This window comes from Sceloporus occidentalis, unplaced genomic scaffold (genome assembly GCF_023333645.1).
Source record: "Sceloporus occidentalis isolate IW3139 unplaced genomic scaffold, rSceOcc1.0.p SCAF_2, whole genome shotgun sequence".
NCBI lineage: Eukaryota > Metazoa > Chordata > Lepidosauria > Squamata > Phrynosomatidae > Sceloporus > Sceloporus occidentalis.
Genome location: NW_028316982.1, coordinates 111661392 through 111686471, shown reverse-complemented (window position 1 = coordinate 111686471; position 25080 = coordinate 111661392). Strand labels below are relative to the sequence as shown.

The 25080-nt window shown below is 39.3% G+C and overlaps 1 protein-coding gene across 1 annotated transcript; it reads right to left on the bottom strand.

Annotated features, from left to right (window-relative positions):
- Positions 1-1239: 1239 nt before the first annotated feature.
- LOC149318870 (shieldin complex subunit 2-like) lies at positions 1240-20480 on the bottom strand. The gene is made up of 8 exons (XM_089510612.1): positions 18729-20480; positions 17386-17493; positions 16226-16420; positions 15096-15230; positions 10898-11104; positions 9137-9371; positions 2122-2237; positions 1240-1619 (listed from the first exon to the last, which is right to left on the bottom strand). The coding sequence occupies exons 1-8, from the start codon at positions 20227-20229 to the stop codon at positions 1447-1449; spliced, it is 2670 nt and encodes an 889-aa protein (XP_089366738.1). The 5' UTR covers positions 20230-20480; the 3' UTR covers positions 1240-1446.
- Between the last annotated feature and the right edge of the window lie 4600 nt (positions 20481-25080).

Genomic DNA, 25080 nt, shown 5'->3' with positions numbered 1-25080 from the left:
ATTGCTGAAATTGTCATTTTCATCAGAATTCAACCTTCTATTCACTAGCTGATGGCACACTTCATTATCTACTTTTGGTTGGTGCTGTGTTCAAAACTTCTTAATAAATATAGCCTTGAGTGGCAGCCAGTTTATCAATTACTCCATTCATCGCTCTTCTCAGGCACAAAAGCTTTTCAGGCTCACAGTTTCTCTCAAATGGCACCACTCTGAAACTTGATGCCACAGTTCATCCAAGGCCTCATTTCGGTCATGATACACCCACACTAGAAACAGTAGGCCAACATATGTCTTAAGCTCAGTGATGTTAAGGAAGTTCCATGCTTTGATGTTGGTAGGTTTCCTACTTTCCATGCCCTGAATACTCCAGATGCCTATTTCATGGATTAAGTGGTAAAGAACGTTTTCTGTGAGGAGCAGTTCACTGTGAGAAGCATTCTTTCTCTCTTTCTATGGACTCTTTTGGCAAAGCCATTTCTGAATATCATGTCTAGCTACTCTAGATTGATCTGGTCACATTATTATTTCTATTTCTTCCTTCTTGGACAAAAACATGTGAGTGTGCATGCGCTGCCTGCTAACCTTTGACTTGGGAAGGGGTTGGGTTTGCTTCTCCTTTGATAACTCAAGGTATCTTCATTGCAACATGTTTCCACCACAAAATGGCATAGGACATTTTTTGTCCTAATACAGAGCCAGTGTGGTGTAGTGGTTTAAGTGCTGGACTAGGGCTATGGAGAACATAGATTTAATCCCCCTGGGCCATGGAAACCTCTTGGCTGATCTTGGGCAAGTCACATTCTCTTAGCCTCAGAAGAAGACAAAGGCAACCTCCTTCTGAACAAATCCTGCCAAGAAAACCCAACTCGCCTTAGGGTCACTGTAAATCAGAAATGACTCGAAGGAACAACAATAACACCTTCTGTGGGACCGAAAGTGGTGAAACACAACAGATTTGGTGGGGCAATTTTGTTCATTAAAAGAACCCTGTATGTGGCAGGTAGATGAAAGTCAAGGACATGTTTAACATTTTTCAGCTGACAATGTCTTGTAGGTTTAACTGTGTGGATTCTTTTACAAAATGTGACTCTGGGGGATTAACGTGTTAGGATGAGGGATAAAATTGGTGGTGGTGACTTTTCAGAATTATTTAACACAACACATTTCAGGAAGTTCCTGATGTCTACAAACAGACATGTGCAATAGTAAATCATAAAACTTAGTTTATTGGTAGTCAATGGGGAGATTTTGAATAGAAAAATAATTTCTATTCATAAATAATACATATCTATAAAATAAAATAATAATGTGTATAAAAATAAAACAAACTCTGGAATGTTTTGTACATCTAGTTAAAATATAAAATCATTATTTTTAAAAGTCACTTAGAGCATTAGAGACTGGATGGTAGAAAAGGCTCATCATTTTTCCAAGAAAGCCCCTGATTCAGAGGTCAAGATGAAAACTCAATAGATGAAAATCATTCTCCAACGGATAGCTGTTTTCATCCAGTACAAAATGGCTTCTGATTGTCAGAAGATAGGATGCTTTTGTGTCTGTGAGCAGCGCATGGCACAGATCTGCTACAATCATGCCGTAAGTGGTATCTAAAGAAGGCTCTGCAAGAGACAAGGACCAGAACAGCTATGAATAATGCTTTATCCCTAGACATAGTCTTTTAAAGAAATGCAAGGGAAAAAAAGAATAGGATTCTCTCAATACACTTTTATTTTAAAAAGATGTGGATTGATTATGTTCTGCAATGCATTCATGAAGATATTCACAGCTCTCTAAAACTTAAAAAACAATTGACCAAAACATTGGAAGAAAAGTCTGCTACAGTCATTGGCTTCTGGATCTCCATTGAGGGAAGGCCATGATGGAGAGGGGTCAAACACTGGCTACTGGATAAGATATTTCATGGCATTTCTAGAACAGAATGTACGGCTTCCTAGGAAAAGCTCTTGGGTAAACCTCTACCATTTTGTTGACAAAAGAGGGAGGCATGAATGGAAATCTACTTCATATAACCAGAAGTTCAATGGTGCCAAGCATTTAATTCATCACTAAGTTGGTTTGCTTTTTTGATTCAGTTACACAAGGAAGTCTTAGTGCCATTACCTATGGTTTTGCTTAGCCACTCAGCTGGAATATTGAGGAACATTTTCCCAATCAGTTCTGATATCACTTGAACACGGATTTCATATCCTCCCTCTTCTATGGTCATCAGTGCTGGTCTAAATAAGTAAACAAGAAGAGAATCATAATGCAGTTTTTAATAGTGTATTTTATTATCTGACGCTAATTTTCACATATGATAATTAAGCATATTATCACCTTCAGTCACACACTGCTATTCTTCTCGTAAGTTTCCTTCTCTTTTAACATACTGCCTTGATTAAATGTTAGGATCTCCTACCAAAATGTACTTCTGAACAAAGTGTATTATATCCCACAGCTTTTGCTTCAATCCTTCCTCTTGGCAACCCAGAGAACGACAGCATATCTTATAAAATTATTTTAAGAAGGCAAATATTGTCATACTGAGTGGAATGTTTATTGATATTCCAGATATGAACAAAAGGAAACCATATGCTTAACTTAAAGAACTGTCAATTTTCTTCACAAACAAGAGTCTGTTTGAAAATCATGGATGGCACCATGTTTGTGGCTTCTTCGAGCTATTTTAGGTCTGGGGTGGTTTCAAAACCAAAAGTAAATGGATGTCACTTCTGGTTTTGGAAAGAAAGCTCTCCCAGAACTAAAATAGCTCTGTGAGAGCAGAAATATGACAAATTTGCCCCACAACCCTGTGGAAGGCACCAACAAGGGGCTTTTAAAAAATACAAAAGTTTTTTTTTTGGAGATTGCCAGGGCATGGCCTCCTAAGGCATGGCTTCTCCAACTGGAAGGTTGCCCACCTCCAACCTAGCTCCTTTCAAATATGGGCCCCATATTGGGGGTGGGAGCCCTATATATTATTCTTCAAGAATATAATATATCTGGCTATGGGACAGAAGAACCACAAAATATGCTGCTTCTTTGCTATTTAATTCTTAGATATATTCAAGAATAAGACTCTGAGACTCTGGTTAATCCGATCCTCCACCCTACACCTGAAATGACAATCCTGAACACTATGCATGTCAAATTAGGGCATTCCCAATGAACTTTCTCACAGATGAACTCCTTTATTTATACAGACATTTACTCAAATATACAGATGGCATTTGTGTGTATATATACACTCTGAAGAATCTACTCCACCCAACATTCCATTTGCTTTTCAAATCCTATAGTATTGTGAAGGCAGAGCACAGAAACTAGTATTCTGTATTATCTAATTGTAGGCAGCATGAATAGCTAACATATGGCCCAGCACTAAGCTGTAGCACAAAAAATCAGATTCTGCTAAATTTAAGCTCTGAAAAGTAAATAAAGCAATAAAACTAAGAATTTATAGAAATGTATGTGTTAACAGCTGGAACAACATGCCTATCCTATGATTCAAAGCAAATTAAAGGGGGAAAAATCAATATATGCTCAAGCATATCTAACCTTTAGCACTCCTCCAGTCAAGGGCATCTCTCAGCTTTGAAGTCAAAACACTTGACTAATTGTGGCGCCTAACCAGCCCACTCTCTGTATGTAAGCAATTAATGTGAGCGGAATTCACTCAGCAGCTAGCAGCCATTTCAGTCCCCCACTAATACTTTTAATCAGCTACAAATAAATGGGAGTTTCAAAGATAAATAGGTGATATGCTTAATTTGAGAATATGCTAAATAATTTAAACACAACACTTGCCTCTAATTGCAACCTTATCGGTTCGTTCCTTCCTTCCTCTGACATACTGATGGAGGCTTTTAAAAGACTAGCTGCAGTGTTGGGGACATTTTGGTGGGGATACTGCTAGGAAGGGATGAGCTAGTAGTTTCTGAGACCCTCTCCCCAATTTCTCTCCTCTGTTGCAATTTTAAAAGCCTCTACTGACAACATGTGTGTGTGTATTTACGTGTATATGTGTGTATGAGAGACAATAGAAAAGTGTCTAGGCAATCATGTTAGAGAAGGCATGTGGAAAATCCAGACTGCGTAGAGCCCCCAATGCTGAATTTTGGTTATTGTATTGATTTGGAGCAATGGGGAAAAATGTGGATGAAAGGTTTTAAGGGCATACTAAGTTATGATCTTAATTCCCTCCCCAATGATGTACAGATGCTATCTGATCCCAGTAATAATAGTTAAAATATCTAAGGGAACTAAGCATCTCTGTTGGAAGTGTGAGAAACTGATAGATCCTTTTGCTACATGTGGTAGACACAATGCCAGAAAACTCTGGAAACAAATACAGACACTAATGCAAAACATATTTAAAAGTAAAATAGATTTGAAGCCAGAATTGTGTTTTTTTAAAATTAGGAATGCCAAATGAAGAGATTAGGGAACTAAAATATAAGGTGGTGCATTAAATGATTTTGGTAGCTAGGTTGCTCAGTGTAAGCAAATGGAAGAGTATAGAAATCCCATCAAGATGACCTGATATTGAAAACTCTTTAAATGGTTGAAATTGATAAATTATCTATTTTGATTATGGAGAAATCATTAGATAATTTTGTGAATGATCGGGGACCATTTCTACAATTTGTAAAGAAGAGAGAAGGGAAGACTGTATATGTGGCATTTGTATTAAATATTGAAGCATGGCTTTGCCCACAGGGGACATGCAATTGAATGTGCTTATGAGGAACAAATTCAGCTCTTGGCCAACACCCCCCCCCCCCATTTCCTACCCTTGCTGTAAACACACACATATAGAGTTCCTCTTTGTAAAATGGGTAGGAATCATGTGGATCTCCAGATGTCATTGGATTGCAACTCCCAAGCATTCCTTGACTACTGGCTAGGGCTCCTGGAAGGAGACATCTGGGGAGGGGGCATATGGTACACAACCAATCTGTCTGTTACTTTAAGTGCTTGCTACAGTCTGTTTTCAATAAACTACAGAAAGACACGAAACAATTAAACAGACCAGGAAAAGGAAATGTAGTTTTAATACAATTTTTGCATGCAGTTTCCTAAATGAGACAAATGTACTCTTTGAAATGCAGATTATATCTAGCAATTGCCTTTCCACAATTCTATGCAAAAAGGCTTATTGATTTGTTAGGTGGTAAGGAAAGTTAATTCTTTAAAAACAGGTGTTAAGAGGCACATGAATATCAAGACATTGGTGCTTACCACAGCTTGACAAAGTAACTTTTCCAACCTCTGCTTCATTGTGTTTGGAGTCCTTCTTGGACTTTAGGCCTGGATGGGCCTTTCTCCACCCTTTGGAAACAGCTCCATGCAAGCATGGAACAAGTGGGGGAGTGCAAAAAGACCCCAAATGAAGCAAAGTGGCCAAAGGTACCCCAGAAGCTTTGTAAAGGTGTTATATCTGTTTGACTGGGGAAAAAACTGTTCCCCAAATAGGGTGGATGGGGAAATCAGGAGTACAGCTCTTCAGGATCAGTGCCTCAATCTCTGGCAGTTGCTCTTCCTTGTTCTAATTATCCTAGAGGACAGTTTGGTTTTTTTAAAGTCTTGCTTAAGGCACATTTTGGTATGGGATTCAAAGGGCTGCATCTGTGGTCTTTGATGAGCTCTTCAGAGCTGCCGAGGGCTCCCTTTACTCAGGAGCCCCTCATATGCCGTGAAAAGTGAATCCCAGGTAGCCTAACACAGTGTATAGGGCTGCAGACAAATGGAAAACTGGCACAGCCTTAGGCATATATAGAAATATGTTACAGCCTTGTAGATTAGTTTCTTTTTAAACACGGGAAGGTTCAGACTGGTAAGATCATACACAAATAACTACTGTCTACTATAATGTGAAGTGGCAGCCTATAACAATTCACATGTTTTACTACAGAAACACCAAAGTTGGAATGGGACCAAGAAGATGACCATAAAATTTGGAACACAACCCACTAGTTGTTTTCCCAAACAGACACTTTGTGGTAGCTATAGCCGAGACTACTTTTACAAAACTTAGGCTGATGTGGCAAATGTGTTTATTCCTGATGAGATCAGTCCTGGCCATTGCAACATGTGTCTGTTATGCTTTGGAAATGTATATGTTTGATCACAGTCACCAAATAGTGTGCCATCTAATGGGATCAAACTGAAGGCCTTGGGACTGATTCAGTCAAACATGGCCTACCAATAAATCTTTTGTTTTCTTCAAATCACAAATGAAATAATGAACATCAATCTCAACCTGGGCAGCACCAGGCAAATTTCCTATTATATAATCAAATCATATGAAATCATGAGATCCCATCTGATCTTGGAAGCTAAGCATGGTCAGGTTAGAACTTGGAAGGGAAAGCGCCAATGCTCTAGGCTATATTTCATATGAGGACAGTGGTAAACCACCTTTGAGTATTCCTGGCCTAAGAAAAGCCCTATGAAATTAATCAGGGGTTGTCACAAGGCTTGAAGGCACCTACACACAGACACAATGAAAGCATCTGAATTGATTTAAATCTGCAAAACCCATCCCCTGCTGCCATCTAGTGTTTGCTAACAGGCTTCTCCCCAAAGCAGAATTTGCTGAAATAATTCAATGAAAAGTTGTTCCATGGGCTGTTGTCCACAGTACAGTGTCTGGTTTTCAAGATACTGTTCAGTTCTAGAATGTTGTATGTGATGTTTTGTGCAGGGGGAGAAACACATGTATGAGGTAAGAACCGTGAAGAAATCTCTCTCTCTCTGTATGCATATTTGTTTTAAACATTTCTAGATTGTAATGATCACCCAAGGATTCCAGAAGGTGTACATACAGCTTCCAAGGTCAAAGCAATCATAAAACAATTAAAAAACAAATTTCAATGAAACAACAACAGCATCCCAACATACAACTGGAACAGCAAACAAAATCTTTTCAGTCAGTATGGCGCTGGTACTTTGAATTCTTTAACAATGTGCACCCAAAGATCTTCCAACCACACTATGAAACTGTTATTTTTAAATCTAGCAGTTACTAAATTCTATTTAGATGATGCCCACTATACAATAATCAATTAGAGATAATGAATATTATTATTAATAATAATAATAAATTACAGACATTCCTGAAACACCGTAAAATGTGAAGTGACAAGACAAATGGATTTTAAGTAGAAATCTGCTATTCTTTCAGTATTATAATACAAAATTATATATAAATAGGTATATTTTATGCTGGATACACTTTCCAGGGAATAAAGTTGACTGAACACTGTGGAAATTACTTCTAAGTGAACCTGCACATGACTATAATGTCATTGTTTTAAATATTTACACTCTGATAGAAAGAGCTACTTCTGGGCAAGCAAGACAACCAACTAAGGCCCCCTTCCCACTGGCCCAGTTAACGTGGGTGGAACTGGGTAGATCCGGATGCCCCTCCCCTGAATCTCTCCGTTAGCAAGTGCCCACTACGATTGAGGGGCATTTTAACCCGAATGCCTTATCAGGTTTAACTTGAGGGTGCCTACTGTCAATCAAGTAATCGTCATAGGTGACGTTTGCAGGGGCATCAGAAGTGTCCTCCCCCCCTCCTTTTTTTTAAAGAGCCAGGCACAAAATGCCCCAAAGTGCGCACCTTTTGTCAAATAAACCTCTTTGTGTGTGTCGGGGGGTGCAGGTTATGATCTCCCCCTGGCCCCATTTTCAACCCCAAAATGCAAGTTAATGCATCCAGTATCCCCCATTCCTTGCCACCCCAGAATGCCTCATACACAGGTAATAATAATAATAATAATATCAATAATATTAATTCCTCACCTCGGAATGCCAGAAAAGGATGCATTTTTTTGCTCTCTCTAGGCTACCCCTGAATTCCTAGCAAAAGCTGTATGAATTTGTCAATTTACATAATTGGAAAGAGAAGCATTACATTCAATTGGTAACATTCATCCAGCAGTCATTCCAAAGGAAATACAGTAATAGCCTGCCCTAGCAAAAGCTGTATCAATTTGCCAAGTTGCAACATTACATTCGGTTTGTAACATTCATTCGCAATCCAGCTGTCATTCCAAAGGAAAGACTATGCGCATAGAATAGACAGAGAAAAATACATTTAAAAGAATACACATCAAAGGGAAAAGGTCCCTGATGGATAGGAGAGGCTTGTCTTGCTCTGCCCCCCCACCTGCCCTGAAATGACCCTTGCTCCTGCTCACCATCTATCTATATATCTATATCTATATCTATATATTGCCAAGAACATGCACATTTTTTGCCAAAAATAATTTTAAAGAAATACACATCAAAGGGAAATGATCAGAAATAGAAGAGGCTGCTTCTGCTGCAGCTGGATTTCCCTACACGCCCCAGTGTAGCCCCGCAACCCAATTCCCCCTGGAAATCCTCCTCCTCCTCTTCCTCCTTCCTTCAGACCCTCTCCTTCCTCGGGGATGCCCACTGACTCTTTCCCCCAGCTCCTTCATCCTCCTCCTCCTCTTCCTCCTCCTCCTTCATCACTTTCTCCACCCCCACCCCCCACCTCTCTCTGACAGCTCTCTGCAGCCCAAAAGTCACCCCTTTGCATCCAGATTCCCCTTTTTTTCGGCTCTTTCCTCCTTCTCCTCCTCCCCCTCCCTTCTGATGATGGGAGGGAATGCCCTGCCCTTTGCCCACCCTCTGACCTAAATCCCTCCCTCAATTTGCCCCGGTCATGATCGGGGGCAAGTTCATATTCCACAGAACCCGGGGTTTCTCAAAAGAAACGCTATTTGCGCCGATTTCTTTTAACCCGCTCTAAGGGGCATTTGCCACAGAATTGGTGTGCAAGCCTCTGATTCGCTTGTGGGGGCTTCGGGGTGAATAGGAACTTCACGTGCAAGAATCGATTTCAGAACCGGGGTAAATTGTAATGTGAACGGCCCCTACTTTTAAAAGTCCTAATGAGGCCTCCTAATGTGTCAGACTACATTTCACATCATCCACAGCCAACAGAGTTATGCTATCTGGGGTGATGGAAGATAAGAAATGTAGTCCAACACATCTTGAAGGAACCATGTTGGTGAAGACTCTTTGGTGAGATGGGTTACTGACATCTTTACTGATTTTATTCTTTTTCACTCATGTATATACAAACTTTTTTTACCTGTAGAATGTTTTCACTTTATTTGAGGGTAAACAGCTAACACACTGTTTGTAGATCTTGTTATCATCTGTCTGGAGTTCAAATCCACATTTTGCACATCCCGCATAAGTAATCAGAGCAAGAGAGTTGAGTATATGCTGTAATGAAGCATTTGAATCAAAAACAACTTCACCACGTGGAGAGGAAGCAACAGTAAATTTCAGCTCTGAGATATGGGCTTTCACTTGAATTATTCCTGTGAAAATAGAAAGAAGTTCCTCAAAATATTTTTCACACTTTTTCTGCCACAAGAAAATAGTAGCAAAGATAGTTGCTAAAGGAATCATTTCTCCTTCTATCATTGTGAAAGTTAAGATCATCAGGACAATATTATAATATCTACTCAGAAATAAAATACAGTGAAAGAAAACCTATTGGGCTTGTTTCAAAATAAAAAGAAAGATAATTTACAGAGCACTTGGAGACGTATCTCCCCCAGATCTGCCACAGTTGTGGAATTCCTTTCAAAGTGCTTTTAATAAATATGTTTCCTAGCAGTATCACTTCCAAGATAAAGAAGGGGTGGGTATTTGAATTTAATTAGATATACCAGGGGTAGGCAACCTATGGTCCGCGGGCCAGATCCGGCCCGCCGAGGCCTTCCCACCAGCCCCTGCGCAGTCCTGCCGCCGATTGCCGCCGATCGCCCCGTTTTTCCGCCGCTCCGGGCGCCATTTTGTTTTTCAAAATGGCGGCCGAAGTCTCGCATGATCTCAGGATGGCAAAGGTCACGCGAGACTTCGTCGCCATTTTGAAAAACAAAATGGCGGCACCCATCTAGGAGGCCTGGTGCAGCCCCTGGAGCACTCCAATAGGGCTCCAGGGGCTGCAGCGGGCCTGCAGCAGGCTCCACCTCACCCTCCTCCTCCTCCTCCCTAAGAGCAGGGAAAGGAGGAGAGGCAGAAGGAGTGCAGAGCCAGGGAGAAAGGGAGCCACAGCCACAGCGAGGCAAGAGAGGTTGGTTCATTGGTGTACTTTCTGCAAAATTCCTTCTCAGCACCTTGTGCTTTTCTGGGTTGAGCCAGTGCATGCTTGCTGCCTTTAATTTTGAATTGCATTTTAGTAATTTGCATGCCTGTAACTTTAATATTATTATTATTATTATTATTATTATTATTATTTACTTGCCCTTGGTGTTCTTTCTGCAAAAATCCCTCTCAATGAGAAAGAGGAGGAGGAGGAGGATGAGAAAGAGAAGGAGGAGTGTGACTTTCCAAAGTGCATTTCTGTGTATTTTTGGTGCATTTATTGCTGAAAGGTCTGCTGTAACAATGATAGTAGTGGTGATGATGATGATGATGCTTCGGTGGAAGCTCCGCCTCCGGAGGGTGGAAGCTCCACCCCAGCATGCGGCTCCGCCCCCGGAGGGTAGAAGTTCCACCCCCAGCATGTGGCTCCGCCCCCAGAGGGTGGAAGTTCCACCCCCAGCATGTGGCTCCGCACCGGGGGGAGGGGTTGGAAGCTCCACCCCTGGCATGCAGCTCCGCCCCCAGAGGGTGGAAGCTCCACCCCCCGGCTTCGGCTCCCCAGTTGTCTGAGGGACAGCAACCTGGCCCCAGGCTCAAAAAGGTTGCCTACCCCTGAGATATACTGTCTGTATCTGTGTGCTTTGTTTTGTGTTTAACTCCCAAGATCTGCCCCAAACTCTTTGGAAAGGAAAGTATTTCAGTTAAAATAAAGTAATACCCAACAACTCCCTACCAATATTGAGTAAAACCTCACCAGAACACTTCTCTTCTAGATGTGCAGCAAGAGAAATCACTCCCATTAATGGTTTGGCATCCTTTTCAAACTTTTCTTTGAAATCTACAGCTCTTCTATCATCATCAAAAAGACACTCCAGAGTTGACCAAGGTGTTGTGTGCAATTCAAGTTCACCAGAAACAGGACTGTGCTTTGTAAACAGGTATTTAAATTCCCAGATATGATCTAAGAAAAAAGAAGAAACACCACCAGTATGGATTTTGCCTTCCAATACACTGTTAATATTTTCAGAAAGCTTACCACAGAGCACTGTGCTTCCAGAGATAAGGAATATAACAAAAGACTTAGGGAGGAGAGGACACTTGGTGTGAAGTCAGTTAAAAAATCTTTATGAAACGTTTTAAAAGTCTTTTTTAAAAACACTGTCACCACCACCCACATTTAACTTCACATTGAGCAGCCTGGCTGTAACAAATTTGTTGGCTGGAAATTGCTACGGCTAGTGGAGGAAGGAAGGTAACAGCTACTAGTCCTGCCCAGCAAATGCATCTTCCATCAGATGTGTATGTGTGAAAATTAACTTTGCATAGAATCCAAAGTGCATAGGCTGAATCGCCATGGTCGGTTCCTATATGGGACACATACGGTACAACTTGGGCTCATTCCTATTGGATTTCATATGAAAAGTGCCAGTTGGCGAAAGACAAGCTACCAAAGGCAATCTGGGGAATTCATAGCTGGAGTGATATTTGAACAGTGTGGCTTATATAGTTAATGACCACAACTACTACGTAAAATCTTTGCATAATTTCTCTAAATTCCCATATAATCCGCCCCGCACACTCAGAACATCTGGGACAAATTTGTTGGAGGTCCCTAAATCCCATCTGGCGAGGACCTCACAGAGGGCTTTTACTATTGTTGCCCCCTCATTGTGGAATAAGCTTCCTGTAGAGCTCCGTTCCTCTGCATCATTAGTTTCTTTTAAGAAACAATTAAAAACGCATCTATTCCAGCTGGCCTTTTCACTTTAGTTAATAGTGTTTCTTCTCTGCTCCTTGTCTCTTTGTTTTCTTTGACCCCAGACTAGTGGAAACATTGTTTTTTCTTGCCCCTGGTGAATGCGATTTGTATAGATTCCCGTTCATACCCCTTGTAATGATGTTTTTAAATTTTTATATTGTGATGTTTTTAACTGTATTTTACTAATCTTCATCTTGTAAGCTGCCTTGATCATGCATTTGGAAAGGTGGGGTAAAAATAAAAATTATTATTATTATTATTATTAAAAGGAAATGTTGCAGGAATTGGCAACTTCGTGGGGCCCATGGAGTCAATTCCTCCCAGCCTTCTCATTCAGCCCCCATTATAACAAGATCAAATACCTGTATTTTCTTTAGCAATCCCTTTCAGTTTCTTTCACCCTTTTGAGCTGGACTAGAGAACAAAATGGGGAGGGGATGTGGGGGGGGAGGTAGGAGTATTTACATGTTTCTGTGTATTGGGGGGGGGTTCTTCATGCTTTGGGGGGAATTAGGTCCAAATCTTGCTGAATTCCTTTTTGAAAAGAAAGAGGCACATGGGGTGTTTTCAAGAGCTCCAGATATAGGGTTCAGAGATCACATGCAGACCATGGGCTGCACTTTCCCCATCTCTGCATTAAAGGGTACTAACCTCTGAAACTTGAATTTCCATTTTGATTTTCTTGTGGATTAATATACCTCAAAATTTTGATAAATATAAAATAGTTCTACAAGTATTAGTGAATGCTTGTGCCAAAGGTAACTTTGTTTATACTAGGGAAAAATGCTATCTCTCTCCCAGAACATATTGTAAAATGCTTTGTAAATACTTCTATTCCCAGCACAAGTGACCATCACATGTTCAGCTGTTTTCCTAGGCTTAGTTTCATGAATGGCTATCACATGCTACCCTACAGTGAGTCAGTTGTCATGACCTACAGTCCTGGCTGGCAGAAAGTGAACTCTGGATCCTGGCTGTCCTGACACAATCAAACATTTAGACTTGTCTAACAGAGATGGCTGTTTGGACAGTTGAGAACACAAGTCTTATCTTAAATTTTAGAGACAGTCTTTCAATGATTAAACCTGATGTTAGAAATTTCAAATTAGCCACAATGCATTAAATATAAATTAATTTCAAGATTTAGTGCAAAGAAAGGAATGACAAACATGAGGAAGATTTTGGGGAGCTATTCCCCCCCCCCACATATTTTTTGTGGGGTTTTGGGGCTATGTGGCCATGTTCTAGAAGAGTTTCTTCCTGATGTTTTGCCAGCATCTGTGGCTGGCCTCTTCAGAGAAGCCCCAAAAACCCACAAAAAATATGGATGCCGGCCATGAAAGCCTTCGACTTCACAAACCCCAAACAGTTAGAAATAAATATTATATGTTTTGATATTAACTGTTCTCTTTATGTACGCAACTAGGTTTATTTGGTGTTGAATAACTTTAGGAAAGAAGCTGATGATGATTTTAGGGAAGAGCCAGTTCTTGATAGACATGATATGTTACTCAAGCGTATCATGACTTTACAGACCTAAATGTTATTTTTCTTGCTGCAATGGGTATTAATTTATCACACAGGACTATGGGTTAAATCCAGGCATAAATAATCTTTAAAACAGACATTTTACATTAATCATGACTTAGCTATCCCACACATTTCAATGAGTATACTCTTTAGCATCATTAAATCTGGATCTAATCCAGGATAACCAGTTTAGACAGTAATAATAATAATAATAGGTTTTATTTATATACCGCCCAATCACTGGGAATCCGAGCGGTTTACAATAGAGGGGATAACAGACAGTTCCCTGCCCACAGGCTTACAATCTAAAAGACACGACACAAAAGGAGAAGGGAATGGTGAGGGAGGGAGGGAATCAGGTCCAGCATTCTTCTCTCCCTCTGAGGCCTGGACCAAGGCAGATGGACCGGAGGGAGGGCTCTTCTTCTTCAGGCTAGCCCCTGATGGAACTGGGCCAGCCTACTCTCTCCCTCACAGGCCGAAAGATGACAGTTAGGGAGGGAGGAGCCTCTTTCTTCAGGCTAGCCCCTGATGGTACTGGGCCAGCCTTCTCTCTCCCTCACAGGCCGAAAGATGACAGTTAGGGAGGGAGGAGCCTCTTTCTTCAGGCCAGCCCTTGATGGTACTGGGCCAGCCTTTTCTCTCCCATACCATAGAACACCTTATCAAAAGTGATATTAAAAAGTATATTTAAAACATATGGCATATGTGTATATAAAGCTAATTTCCATGATTCTATTGTGTTCTAGCGTTATACCAGCAGACTCTACCCAGACAGAGTTAGGCAGAATAACAACCTTTTATGGTTCCCAATGTTTGCAGGTTGAGATTTTGGACACAGACAATGAGGTGATTACTTACATAGAAAAACAAAGTAATTGATGAAGACAAATAAGATCAAAAATATCTACGTCAAGTCCAGATTCACCTAAAAAAATTCTCAAGGGTGAACTGTGTTGTGGTCACAGAGACATAAGAGCCTGCAATGTAAAGGCCTTTTTTTCATACGCCCCTCACCTTGGGTGGTTTTCATTTGCATTTTCTGGGTCTTGATTTTGGTAGTTTTCAGGACTGGTAGCCAAATTTTCTTTACTTTAAGGGTTTCTTCTTTCTTATTGAAATTGACAAGATGTTTATGGATTTAATGGCATCCCTGTGCATTCCCTAGGCTACTAGTCCTGAAAAACACCAAAATCAAGACCCAGCAAATGCAAATGAAAGCCACCCAGGGTGAGGGGGATTCCCACCTGACAACGAATCATTAATTAATTGGACACCTGTAGGCCTTGCCATTCAAGAACAGAACAATGCACAGAATAACATGCAAATCACTTCCTCTCAACCAGCAATATATATATATACCCTACTCTCCTCCATTCCAGCATTTTCTGAAGATGCCAGCCATAGCTGCTGGCAAAACATCAGGAATATGCCACAGCCTCATAGCCCAACCCCCCCCCCCCCACAAAAAATTATGGATGCTAGCCATGAAAGCCTTCGACTTCACATATTTGCATTAACATTGGAAGATAGAAAAGGGTCAAATGACAGGCATGCCAAATGATTTCCCCCTTTCTGCTGTCAAATTAACCATAGATTGCATAAGCATGTAATTTATCAAGTTTTACAAAGATTAAATAGTCATTTGTTGTTATTTTTTTACCTCTTTTCCTTTGAAGTTGAGGATAGAAGGCGGTTGAAGCTCCCCATAAAACCAAAGTTTTGTTTTGATCCTTGACTTGTTCCACTGTTAAAATAATTTTTCTTTTTCTTTCTCCTTTGAAACTATATGTAGATTCTAAAGTTAGAAAATTACAAACATAAATGTTTTACAAATACTTTTTGGGGGAGAACAGGAATACTAGAGTACACTGAGATTTACCTTAAATAAAAGTTTGATATACAATTCATACACAATAGAGAAAAAAATCCAATATTTCTATCTAACAATGATTGCACACAACCAGAATTTAGGGAAACTGCACCATATTAAATGGTAGGATTTTCAAAACCTGTTAAGATCCAAAGTTAGGAAAAAGTATGGATGCTCAGCATTTCCTGCACATCATTCCCTCAAAATACATATATTCTCCCCATTCATCAGCAGAGTTTTGTGCCAGATCACAAACTGTTTTGATAGTCCCCTTAATTTCAAAAATGGGAAAAGGGGTTATGTGAAGGCTTATTTTGCAAATTTAAAGTAGAGAATAGAAAAGAGGATAAGAGATGTGGGGCTTTAGCTCTTAGCAACGCAATTTTGTTTTATAGACAAATGGGTGATGTAGCAGTTATTTGTCATTATTTATTGAAAGTCATCATTAATGCTGAAGATCCATATTTTAGGTTCAAGCTCCATTGTTAACCATGTGAACCACCACACTGTGATATGGCTGACAATTGCAGGTAAACTATTTTGTTGAATCAGAATAGCAATTAACACAGTGCGATCAAAAGGCTTTTTGTAAAGAAGGAAACATCAGGTGGTCTCATAAATCAATTTATGATCTTCTTTATCTTCAGAAGATTTCAAGTACCACTCTTTGAATTGACTGAGACATCCTTTCTCCTTGAAAAGGATGTCTACCTGATTAGTTGGCAGATAGGAAGATGTCCCAGCACAGACACCAGTATCATCAAAGTGCTTAGGTGGTGTTTTTATCAGACAGAGGATGCTGAGGGAGGAATTATCTTAAGTTTTGAAAATCTTTAACTATCACAACCACTTCACCTCTTTCAACCTCAGAACATACATTTGGGAGCGGAGTGAAATATAGGATTAAAAAGTCAACTGACCAGTTAGGACAGTGAGATTAACAATTTTCATGACAGCATGCACCAATATATCTGGTTCAAGTTGATGAAGCAGAGCATGGTGTACATTGTTCAAGGTCTGTGTCTTCCTTTGAGGGAGAGCTTCCAGATAGGGATGTTTTGAAGACACATATGCCAGCAAATCCTGGAGAATATTAACATTCACTACGTAGGAGACTTGGGGGGAAAAAACAGATGAAAATCAAAATTCCCTCTCAGTTTCATCCATGTAGGCTGCATGTTGTTCTATGGTAATTCTGGATTGAAATATCTAGTAGCATTTCGTTAAATAATAATAATAATAACAACAACAACAACAACAACAACGACAACACAATAGTATTAGTTGTAGTTTCATAAATACAAAGATAAACCTCAGACGTTACATTTTCAGGCAAGAACATCCACAAAGGTAGTTCATTCTGAATTAAGCTGGTTATAAATGCCTGTTTATCCCTAGCTACTTTTTACTGGCCTTGACAAACTACTCCCTGCTTCCCTTTGCCTCACCATTTCCCTCGTCCTTTAAGAATATTGTCTGCATAATTTAGAAACTTGATGGAAGGGCTCTCACACACGACTCTCTATATGATGTGAGCAGTTTTAGAAGACAGTAACTGCTTGAAACAAACAAGCAAAGGCAGTGATCCCTATTTTAAAATGGATCACTTACTTTATTAAAATGCTGGTGCTTCATCACATTAGTTCTATTCTGCATTAAAGAATCCCCTGCTCTTTTTCTCATCAGGAATTTATAAGCAATTGCAGTACTTGCTTCATTCACACCCACTGAGGCTAGTATTTATACTAAGACTGAAAAAGTGGCTTGGATAGAAAATTCAGAAAGATCTTGGGAATAGATGGCATGAGAGAGGGGACAGGTATATACCCAAGACTCATATGGCTCTTACAACAGAGCCTTGATATAACTCATAGATTACGTGACAAAGAAGACAAGAAGTTTTCTAAACCTTAGTGCTCTTTTCACACTCAATATTTTAACTAACGTTTTGAATTATAATATGAACATTAGTAGAAACAGTGATACCGTACAACTATTTTGATGAAATCTGGAAAGTACTGAATTTAAAATATGATAGTAAATATTAAGAAGTTCTTCTATGCAATTGATAAATTCTCACATTCATTCTGATTAACAGTTGAGCAGCTTCCAAGATTCAGTAACTGACTAGTAAAAGTTGATTGCAGCATTGTTTCCCCAGACCAGCAGTTCTCATATACAATCACATCTGCAATGAAGAAAAAGCCAATGGTCAAAAGGGGTGTGTGGGAGGGAAGAAATAGCCACTTAATTGAATTTCTTTTTGGAGCACTGGAAACAAGGAATAATCTCACCATACTTCCTCCCCATCTGCATTTTGACTGTTAGTATGCAACTAATTTTAGCCATACTTTACCATTACATCCGATTTGACAAACACCAAACGGAGGTTGCCTTTGAAATGAAAAATAGAAGCCCACTTAACACCATGATTCCCAACTCTGGTTCAGAGTTCCCAATACTGATTTCTGTTTGCCAATTTGGACTTTATGATTATGGTTAGCATTAGGATGCAGGCCTAAAATGAAGCCACACACAGGGTGTTTCCAGTTCACTAGCCTACACTTTTGGGAGGTTCTGTGAATTGAGCATATGGATACTAAGAACAGAAAACAGAAACATTTCTGAACTTGTTGAGCTCCAGTTCATATCACTATCATATCCTGGATGTTCCATATAATTATGAAACCTTGGCTGCCTTGTGAGACAAGAAAAATGACTTTTCCATGTCAGGACAGAACTCTTGAATATATTTTTAAACTCTTATTTACAAGAGATGGTGTTTCAGAGATATGGCTATATAAAGTCCAGGGTTAAATGGCTTCTCTTGTGAAATCTGTTCTATTTTTAAATAGTCCACAACACTGTATAATAACATTCTGTAAGAAGAAAGGATCTTGGAAACACAAAAACATCTATAGGATCTCAAAAACACAGGAGCATTCTGAAGCCTGAGAATAAGGATGTAAAGCTATTTACTGCAATTACACTTAGGCTATGAAATGCTTTTATTATATCGTAAATCCATTTGAATCAGACACAAATGACAGACTTTGTGAAAGAGGTAATGAATAAGATTCAGACAGCAGTTTCTATCCTGCCCCTAAATGCATTGAAGACATTTCAGAGTAGACTGGATATCTCTACAAGCTGCTAACTAGACAGTTATAGAAAACCCTGAAGTTTTGGTGCTTCAGCAGCTCTGAAGCCAATTTGGAGCCATCATGTTAATGTGACCATAATAGTTTGTACTTTACTTCTTACTTCTGGCTCATAGTCAAGATTTTCTCAAAGAGCATAACCTGGAGTTTTATTTAAGCAACTTGGTAATTAACAAAATGAAGTATACAAAATACAGTTCTTTCAGGTGAGACTTTTAACTCTTGAACAAATATATTTTGAAAATAATGTTTCCCATCTCACCTGTAAGTAGAATGATGTCTCCAGGAAAGAGTGTAAGTGACCAAAATGCTGCTTCTCTCCATAACATTACCTTTCGTTGTACTTCCGATTGATCAAATACTACCACTGTGGCTAATGGAACACATGAGGGCAATTTATTTCCTGACTTGATCTGTATTTCCTTGATGTGGCAAGGATGCAATACTGTGACTAAGACAGTGTACTTTTGGCCTTTGCAGAGACATTTGTTAAGTAAGGATGGGTACTTCTGAGCTTTCTTGTATCCTAAAATGACCTGTTCCTTAACTGGTACAACTGGACATATGGGAGAATAATCTGACTTGGCTTTTTTTGATTGCCGCTGGTCATCTCCTCTAAAGTTAGTTGTAAGTAAGATATCTTCAAATGCTCGGGGTCTTTTGGCAGACCAGTCTCCTTTAGAACAGAGTGTTCCTATCTTTGGTGGTTCAGTATGACAGAAATCATTATTACATTTATTATCAGGTGAATGCAAATGCTGGGTGGGCATGCCACCAGTTTCCTGCAGGCTTGTTTCTTTCACAACTGAGTTCTCTTTCACAGGACTATTAGAATCAAAAAGTTCGGGAGAGCTCTCGTAAGTCTGTGTACAATTTATCTTAGCTACATCAACATATACATTACCATTTTCATTTAACTGGATAAGTGGATCTGATACTATTTCATTATCCTTACAGGGCTTGTACAATTTCATTTCCTTGTCCTTTGCAGATTTGCTTTGAATTTTATTTTGTTCTCCAGCATGCCTTCCAGAAAGAAAAGCAATCTGACTTGAGGTCAGAATACTAAGATATTCAGTGTCTGTTGATACTCCAAGGCTTGCACAGACATGAAGTGGTTTTTCAATCTTTGATTTGTTCATTATCTGTGGGCTATGTATTGTCAGATATTGACCCTGGGGTTGGCAATGATCACACTGAAAGGCTGGTGGGTTTTCATCCTGTTCCATTGACTTTACATTTTTGCTGACATTACTAGTACTGGGAACTAAGGGAGAAAAATCAAAGTGATTACGTATCATGTAACTGGCAGCTCCTTCATTGTCTTCAGACTGTTTGCTTTGTTCTTCATCTGTTTTCACTGGATTAAGAAGCTGCTCATATGCAAGATGATTCATTTTATTCTCTGTGCTTATGTTTCCAGAGACATGACAAATGTTGCCAGTTGACTCACTTATTTTGTTTTCATTGCTGACGGATTTTACACTTTCAGCATCAGTTGCACATTTTTTCCTAAAGCTTGTTGTGAGTTGATCTTTGGAACAGACAGACAATGCTTCACTGTTTGGCATTTGATGGCATGTATGATCAGGACATTTGGATTTTCTCATACAAAGGGTAAAAGTATCTTTGGCAAATGAAAAATAGAGCTTTTTCCAGGGTTCATTGGTAGCTATTAAATATGTATCTTCTTTGGATTTCTTTAATAATGTTGGGAGGATGGGTGCACCAAAGAAAATATGGATTTGAGGGGCTTTAGACATGTTTTTCTTCGAAGTATCTACAGTAATTAAGGTAGCAAACAACTTCTTTTAAATAGTACACTAATTCATTTCACACAAAATGCCTAAAATGTCATTTTAAATTATCCCTAACTTCTCAAATAATTCATTCAAGGATAGCAATCCCAATGTTTCATAAGCTATCCAAAGAAATTCGTGTAATTCTATCAATCCGCATATTCATGCAGACAATTCATGTAATACAATAATAACAAATACTCAAAACAAAGCTCACAATTTCAATGACTGAATACATCAAATTTAATGTATCTTACAGATTAAGAGTTAATTTTATATTGTTGTTTATGTTTTAAACATCCCAGAATACTGTGAAGTGTTAAAAGTTATTCTACCTTTTACTATGTGATTGTGAAAATGGAATCATGACTATTATAGGGAGTAACTTGTTATATTTGTGCCTGTAATGAAGAGTCATAATGGACAAGTTGGTATCAGTCTTTTAAATGTATAAATACTGTTTCTCCAAAACCCAGTTGTGTTTCTTAATAAAAGCATCCAGTTTCAATAAATAGTATGAGCACAAGGAAATGACAGAAGCAGTGAAGAAATCTCCAAATGGTGTTTGTATTGAGATAGCAGTTTACTTTCCACAATATCCAAATCTTGAGGCTTAATATTGAAAGCATGAAGCACCATCTGTTTCCATCAAGTGTTTGCAGAAGCAATGGCAAAACATATGTTGATGGATTTGGAAGCTTGAAATCAGGAGCCCAAGATATGCAGTAGGCATTTCAGATGCGTGATCTCCTGCAAATGATTTTAACACAAAAATGATTAAACATACATAATATTCATACTCTTTATTTATTTCCAGTAAGCTTTTCTGGAAAAGGAAGTCAAAACAAGCTATAAGAAGCACACTTTGTTCTTGTTTTATCAGAAAGTACATATTGCAGATTTTTAGCTGTCCATTAGAGGTCACCAAGCTCCTAGATAAGCATATAAGGACTGACTGTATGAGTCATGTACTTTAAAATATATCCTGTGTGTGTGTATTGGGGGGGGGTACCCAATAATGGTATAATCTGCCAATATCAAGAACTTTAGTCTATCGTTCTCCATGGAAAAGACTTAAACACAGTATTGGATGGGCATCTACATGTAAGCCTTATATTCTGAGTATCTTGACTGAAGATCAATACATACTTTAACAAAATAAAGTCTAATTTTACAATGACATTTAACATTTTAATGTACTTAATTTTAACTGAATAATGAACTGATGTATTCTCTAAAGAGATATCTCCATATTTCTGGCAGATAAAGAACATTTTCTTCTTTTTAACTGTTTATAAATCATACACATATAAAACAAAGAAAAAAATCCTAAAGGATTATGAAAGTAGGTACCATATGCAAATGATTAAAATGTTTTTGCTTAAAGTTAGAAACGAAAATGAAGTTGATAGTTTCTTGAACTCAGATTTAATCCTTATGGGCCCGAATGGGAGATTTTTAGTCCCTCAGAGTCACTCCACCCTTCCACACAGAACTAGATCTACAGTACAGGTATTCTGCAGCATCACTAGCAGAAGTGTAAAAAGGTCCTATGTTTCAGTCATTTGATATGTAAAACAAAAAGTGGGACAAAAATTGTCAAACCAATTCTTTTTGCCATTAGGGTGTTTTGTTTTTTGCTCCAGCCAAGTTAACATATCGTCCCCCCCCCCCCCCAAAAAAAAATGTCCCATGCCATTTCGTAGTGAACCATGATGCCAAGCAGAAGTGACATGCTCCAGTTGTCAGTAGGTTTGGCCCATGAAGGAGGGGAGCACTGGGATTCTCAGCAGGTTCAGGAAATACAAGTGTTCACTCAAATCTACTGCTAGCCTTAACTAAAACACAAACCCTGTTATTTACTCTACTATTTCCTTTGTATACTGGAATTCTCTTTAGGAATCACAACATACTCCACACCTCATTCAACGCTCATTTTTTAAAACAAAATTGGTGCAAGATAAGTTACATAGGATCATATAATCAAGTTTAGAAACTATTTTAGAGTTGTAGAGTTCTTGTTAGAATCATGAAGAGATGTTAACAGCTGCCTAGTGGCATGAAAAGATTCATTTATATTAGTGACCTTGTTGGATACTTCTTTGCATTATCTTTGTAAAGTTTGAGGGTGAGAAAGACATGAAGGCTGGGAACAGAATGTGAGAATAAATGTCTCTTTGTTGTTAAACTGCTTGTACAGTTCACAGTGCTATTAGGGGAGAGACTGGGTCACACTTGTGCAGTTTTAATAATGTTTTGGTTTGCCTCTGCACTATATAACCCTTAGGACCCCATCTTCCATTGGCTTTGCCTTGAGAGGGTGCTTCTCAGCTCATGAGATGCCCCTATGCCCAGTGACTGGGACTGGATTTGTTTGCTGACCAAAGTATAGTTCAGTGATGGTGAATCTTTTAGAGGCCAAGTGCCCAAACTGCAACCCAGACCCCACTTATTTACTGCAAAGTGACATGTCCCTCTGGCTTTCTAGTAACAAACTCTGGTAAACTCTGTGCTGGGGCGATGGCACATGTGCCCACAGAGAGGGCTCTGAGTGCCACCTCTGGCATGCGTGCCATAGGTTTGCCATCACTGGTATAGTTGACAGAATTTGTCTGAGGGCTATAGCAGCAATGTTTGTCTTTACGAAGCACTAAATAAAATCCGCTGGAGATGCCTGAAACTACACTCAGTTCCAGAATAAAAAAAAACCAGATTCACAAACATATATATATATGATGGTAAATTAAATCCTTGGAGGAAAACAGATAAATGTTTTCAGGCAGAGGTACGCTGTGCAGACTCTTCTAAAGGAACAATTCTGCTGCGTAATTCTTTTGGATCTGACTGAGGCTGCATTTGCACTGCAGAAATAATGTGGTTTGATTCTGTTTTAACTACTATGGTTCAATGCTATAGAATTCTGGGATTCATAGGTTTTAAAGATATTTAGCCTTTGCTGGTGCAAAAACAAATTACAAGTTCCAGGATTTCACAGTACAGAAGTCCTAGCCAGCACAGCCAAGGTGAGAAATGCTAGATGTTGCAGTTTAACAACATCTGGAAGGCTATCCGATTCCCACCCCGGCAAAGAATATAAAACATGCTGATTACAGATAGCTTCACTTGGAGATAATGAATAAGGATAAAATAAACAAATAACACAATTATAGAGTGCTGGAAACTTTGTTCAGCATTACCCAACTATTCTAAGGCTAAACAGTGAAATAAAATCCTAAAAATGGAGTGGGAAAAGAAAGATCAGTCAAGCTAATCATGAATCACAAACTCTGCGAAAGATGAAATACCACTGGGAACAGTGGTGCCAACGCAGAGATCAAAGGCTATGCAGTGTTTGACAAAAGTCATGATGAAATTGTAGGCACTGACCTACTATCAAAGGGATGGAATTTGCTATATCCGAGTTGTAGAGTTCAAAAGCCACAGGAATCACTAAGGCAAATAGCCTACTGTGGTTCAGTGCACAAGAACCATAACCATTTAAGTTTTTGCCAAACTCATTTGTACTATAGGTGTACATTTGGCACTCCACAGTCGTAGGTTTTACATTTGTGAGTTTGTCTATTCCCAAATTTGTAAGCGGCTGCTTAACTAGCTTTACGGCTTCTCCTCGTCTCAAGTTTTTATCCTTCCAAAAGAGCCAACCAGGTTTTAAACCACTTTTCTGTCCACTGATCTCCTTGCCCCATTCCTGTTCTTCCCAATCCACCTCCTCTTAATCTCCTCTTCTTCCAAAAGAGCCAGCTAGGTTTTAAACTCCTTCCCAGCCTGTCCATCTCCTGGCTGGCTTTTCTGAAAGGACAGGGGATTGAGGTGGTGGACTAGGAAGAAGGGGAATAGTGTCAAGAGATCAATGGGCTGGAAAGGGTTTTTAAACCTGGCTGGCTCTTTTGGAAGGGGGATTGAGAGGAGGTGGACTGGAAAGAACAGGAGTGGGGCAAGGAGACTGATGGTCTGAAAAGGGGATTACAATCTGTCTGAGGAGTGACTGGCTGGTGCTTTTGACACGAGTCTGTAGCATGCTTATTTGTGGATCTAGAAATAATACTTTTGCAGGGGTCCTGTGCCCCCAACCCCCACCAATGTGGAGGACTAACTGTACTACACTTAATATTGGACAAGGAGCATACTTCTTCATTCAAGAGTTCAGCATGTTAGTAGGCTTCATTATTTGAACAGAAAAATAACTGCCTATCTCAGCAGTGCTTGGGATATAATTCAAAGTCCATTAGTGGCTGAGAGGAAGATGGTTTTAAAGAACAAAGGATGGGAAAAGTGACAATGCTGTGTCAGTCCTTCTTGATCCCATACAAAAAGACCAACTTCTCTTTTACTGTGGAAACGCTTCATGTTCCAGCAGACCACGTCACTTACTAAGCCTACCTCTTGCTACACAGTGCTTGTTAGTTCACCTTCTCCCATTCTTCTCCCAAGACACAGGTCAAGGACATTTTACCGCAAGCCTAGCACGAGGCACTGCAAATTAAACCGGTGTTTATATATTTACCAATTTTCACTTTTTGTTTGATTTGCAATACCATTTTTAACAGTCAGAACAAATGGCATTAGAAATCATCTACTACAACCTCACACAAAAACTGTGCGCAAAAGATTCTATCTTTGTCGTTATCCTTGTAAGAACTGAGCAGTGAAGCATTTGTTCACTCTGCTTAACTAAACTATTCTTGACTTTTGTACGACTCTGCATTTAGCAAAACTGTCAAAGGCTGCAATTCCTATACACTTGGGATTAAGTCTCACTGAACCATACAGCACTTCCTTCTGAGCAGTCAGAAA

What these genes read in the sequence shown, in the direction of transcription:
- LOC149318870 (XM_089510612.1), bottom strand. Translation starts at nt 20,229, where the DNA reads ATGTCTAAAGCCCCTCAAATCCATATTTTCTTTGGTGCACCCATCCTC. An exon ending in AACTGTTAATCAGAATGAAT is followed by an intron (nt 16,421 to 17,385) that starts GTGAGAATTTAT and finishes TTTCCCCCCAAG; the next exon opens with TCTCCTACGTAGTGAATGTT. An exon ending in TCAACTTCAAAGGAAAAGAG is followed by an intron (nt 11,105 to 15,095) that starts GTAAAAAAATAA and finishes CTTTTTTCTTAG; the next exon opens with ATCATATCTGGGAATTTAAA.